Source organism: Rhincodon typus, unplaced genomic scaffold (genome assembly GCF_021869965.1).
Source record: "Rhincodon typus isolate 14 unplaced genomic scaffold, sRhiTyp1.1 hic_rhity00005870, whole genome shotgun sequence".
Classification (NCBI taxonomy): domain Eukaryota; kingdom Metazoa; phylum Chordata; class Chondrichthyes; order Orectolobiformes; family Rhincodontidae; genus Rhincodon; species Rhincodon typus.
This window is the reverse complement of record NW_025971508.1, coordinates 1-3,362: the sequence shown is the minus strand read 5'-3', so window position 1 is coordinate 3,362 and position 3,362 is coordinate 1. Positions and strand designations below refer to the sequence as shown.

Below are 3,362 nucleotides of genomic sequence, written 5' to 3'. Positions count from 1 at the left end.
CCCAATCGTGCCCGCACCCCCCTCAGCGCCAACCCTCCTTGATCGCGTCCATTGCCCCCCTCGGTGCCGACAGTGCGCGCTCCCCCCCTCAGCACCGACCCTCCCGACCGTGCCCGCTCCCCTTCAGCACCGACCCTCCCAACTTCGCCCGCACCCTTCTCCTTCAGCACACTCCAAGCGCACCCAATCCCCCCGACAGTGCAGAGCTTGCTCCGAATGAGTCCTGGCTTCGCAAAGATTGAGGCGGTTTTTTAAGATCATTGCCCGGCTCTCAAATGATGAGGGCACAGCTGAAGAGCACAGTAAAAACCCGTGCCCAGTACATTGCCATGTCCTACTCACTGGCTCCGGGAGCTTCAGATCCAGGCTGGGAAGTGACGGCATGTTAACCACGGTCTTCCTCCTGATCCCACCGTAGCAGTACGTTCGAATGAGTCAAGTACTTCAAACTGACGTAGACCAGCCTGATTACACAGGGAGAACAGTGGCGTCGTGCAAATGAAAACACGAGCGAGAGGAACACAGACAGCACAGGAATGATGCACCGAGCGCAACACTCCCACTACACAGCCTCCGAGAGACAGACAGCCAGTGTCCAAAAGCCCCACAGAGTTTGCAATTAGGCTGCAATAAAAAAAGCTGGTGATATTGACCACGAGGTTGCCACATTGTTTTGAAAACCCATCGGGTACAGATGGGGAGGGTGATCTGCTGACCTGGACCACCAGTTGAGGTAAGGTGCTGACCCTTCAGACAGCGCGGTGCTCCCTCTGCACTGACCCCACCCCCGGACAGTGTGGCATGCCCTCAGTACTGACCACCTCCCCCTCCACCCTAGACAGCCCAGTGCGCTCTCAGCACCGTGACGGTCAGCCTGGATTATAGGCTCCAGGCGTCTGGAATGGAAATTCAAACACTGATTCTGTGGTCAAGAAGCTTCTCAGAATCACAGAATCCTCAGAGTGTGGAAGCAGGCCACACCGACCCTCCAAAGATCATCACACCCAGACCCACCCCCTACCCTATCCCTGTAACCCGGCATTTCCAATGGCCAATCCACCCCAACCTGCACCTCCCTGGGCACTACAGGACAATTTAGCACGGCCAATCCACCCTAACCTGCACATCCCTGGGCACTACGGGACAATTTAGCACGGCCAATCCACCCCAACCCGCACCTCCCTGGGCACCACGGGACAATTTAGCACAGCCAACTCACCCTAACCTGCACATCTTTGGACCGTGGGAGGAAACCGGAGCACCCGGAGGAAACCCACACAGACACGGGGAGAATGTGCAAACTCCACACAGACAGTCACATCGAGGTTGGGATTAAACCCGGTCCCTCGCGCTGTGGGACAGCGGTGCTAACCACTGAGTCACTGTGCCTTACAGCTGAGGGGGACTGCAGTTGTTTCCCAAAGCCCCACTGTACTGAAACGATATACATGCTCCTTTTTTTACACAAATGCTTGGAAAGGATATTTGGATTGACCTCTCCCTCCCAACCGTCGAGCCTTGAAGTTCGGGAAGACATCTCGCATGATCTTGCCAAAATTTGCAGCACTCAGGAGTCGGTAAGACAGATTGTCACAGTATCGCCTGGAAGAGAGAACAGGAATGGTCCATATTTATTACCACATCCCCATTCCCTCCTCATTCTCTTCATGCTACTGTTTGCTCACTGTGTGTACCACCGAAAGGAGAATCTAACTGTCGACCCCTTGACATTCCCCTGCATTCCCCCCCAACCCACTAACAATATCCTGGGGGTTACCATTAACCAGAAATTGACCTGCACCAGTCATAAACGCACAGCGGCTACAAGAGCGGGTCAGAGGCTGGGAATCCTGCAGCGAGTAACTCCTCTTCCGACCCCTAAAAGCCCTGTCCCACCATCGACAAGGCACAAGGCAAGAGTGTGAGGGAATACTCCCCACTTGCCCTGGATGGGGGCAGCTCCGACAAACACTCGAGAAGCTCAACACCGCCCAGGGATAAAGCACCACCCCCCCCCCTTGGATTGGCACCACATCCACAAGCACCTGCTCCCTCTGCCATCGATGCTCAGTCGCAGCAGTGTGTACCATCTACAGCGACTCCCCAAGGCTCCTTAGACAGCACCTTCCAAACCCGGGACCTCTACCCCCTAAAGGGGGCAAGGGCAGCAGATACAGGGGAACACCAGCCCCCTGCAACCCACCGTCCTCACACACACACACACCATCCCGACTTGGAAATATATCAGCCGTTCCTTCCCCGTTGTTGGATCCTGGAACTCCCTCCCTCACAGTATTGTGCCTACACCGCTGGGTGAGGGGGGGCGGGGGAGGGGGAGGTGCGTGCTGGGGGTGTGGGGGGAGGAGAGGTGGGTGTGGCAGGGTTGGGGGTAGAAGGAGAGAGGTGGGTGCGGCAGGGTTGGGGGGTGCAAGTGAGAGAGAGGGGTGAACGAGGTGGGACACAGAGGGAGAGTGGGAGATCTCCCCTTGTTCTGCCCCAATAACTCAACGACCTCAAAGATCAGAAACCTGCCTTGATATATATTCAGTGACCCAACCCCCACCGCTTTCTGGGCAAGAGAATTTTTTTTTTTTTTAAAATGGGCGTTGCTGGCTAGGCCAGCGTTTATTGCCCCATCCCTAATTGCCCCGAGGGCAGTTAAGAGTCAACCACATTGCTGTGGGTCTGGAGTCACATGTAGACCAGGCCAGGTAAGCTGGAGCAACACCACCCCGTATTTCACTTGGGCATTTTATAGACTCTTGGCTTCAACACGGATCTCCAGAGTGTCAGAGTAGGACCTCTGTCCCTTGTATGTCTCTCATGCTCAGACCCCACCACCACCCACAGCCTCATCTAGTCGACTTTGCTCTTATATGATCCAGACTTTAACCCAATCATTTACACCTCTTTAACATCTCAATCTCTCCTTTACCACTCCTTTGCCCTGGGCACCCTGACAAGCTGGTCAAATCCTCCCTCACCCCCCACGTTGTTTAAAATATTAGAACCACCATTTCTCAGCCACTTTTGGTTCCAAAGAAGAGTCATGTTGGGCTGGAAACGGTGTCTCTGGTCTCCTGGGACTTTCCCTGCCGTGTGAGGAGCGACTCACTTGTAGGCGTCGTACACGTCCTGCTTTGGCAGGCAGGTATCCGGATGCTCCTCCAGGTGGTTCCGGATCCAGTTGCAAGCGTGCATCTGGTCAGCCGTGCTCGAGGAGAACTGGTCACCACCCATGACGCCGGAGCTGAAAACCGAAGAACCATGACCGTGAGAGAGAGAGAGAGAGAGAGAGAGCGCGCGCGCGTGACAGACAAAGCGAGAGAGCGCGCGCGTGACAGACAAAGCGAGAGAGCGCG

General features: G+C 55.5%; 1 protein-coding gene across 1 annotated transcript in view; it reads right to left on the bottom strand.

Moving 5' to 3' along the window:
* Window positions 1-3,249, bottom strand: part of LOC109925105 (DNA-binding protein RFX5-like) — a 9,371-nt gene extending 6,122 nt beyond the window's left edge. Inside the window, exons 1-3 of the mRNA XM_048594099.1 lie at window positions 3,116-3,249; window positions 1,486-1,602; window positions 343-424 (exon numbers count right to left, since the gene is read on the bottom strand). Coding sequence (XP_048450056.1) covers window positions 343-424; window positions 1,486-1,602; window positions 3,116-3,240 — 324 coding nt within the window. The 5' untranslated portion in view covers window positions 3,241-3,249. The remainder of the gene's footprint in view (window positions 1-342; window positions 425-1,485; window positions 1,603-3,115) is intronic.
* Between the last annotated feature and the right edge of the window lie 113 nt (window positions 3,250-3,362).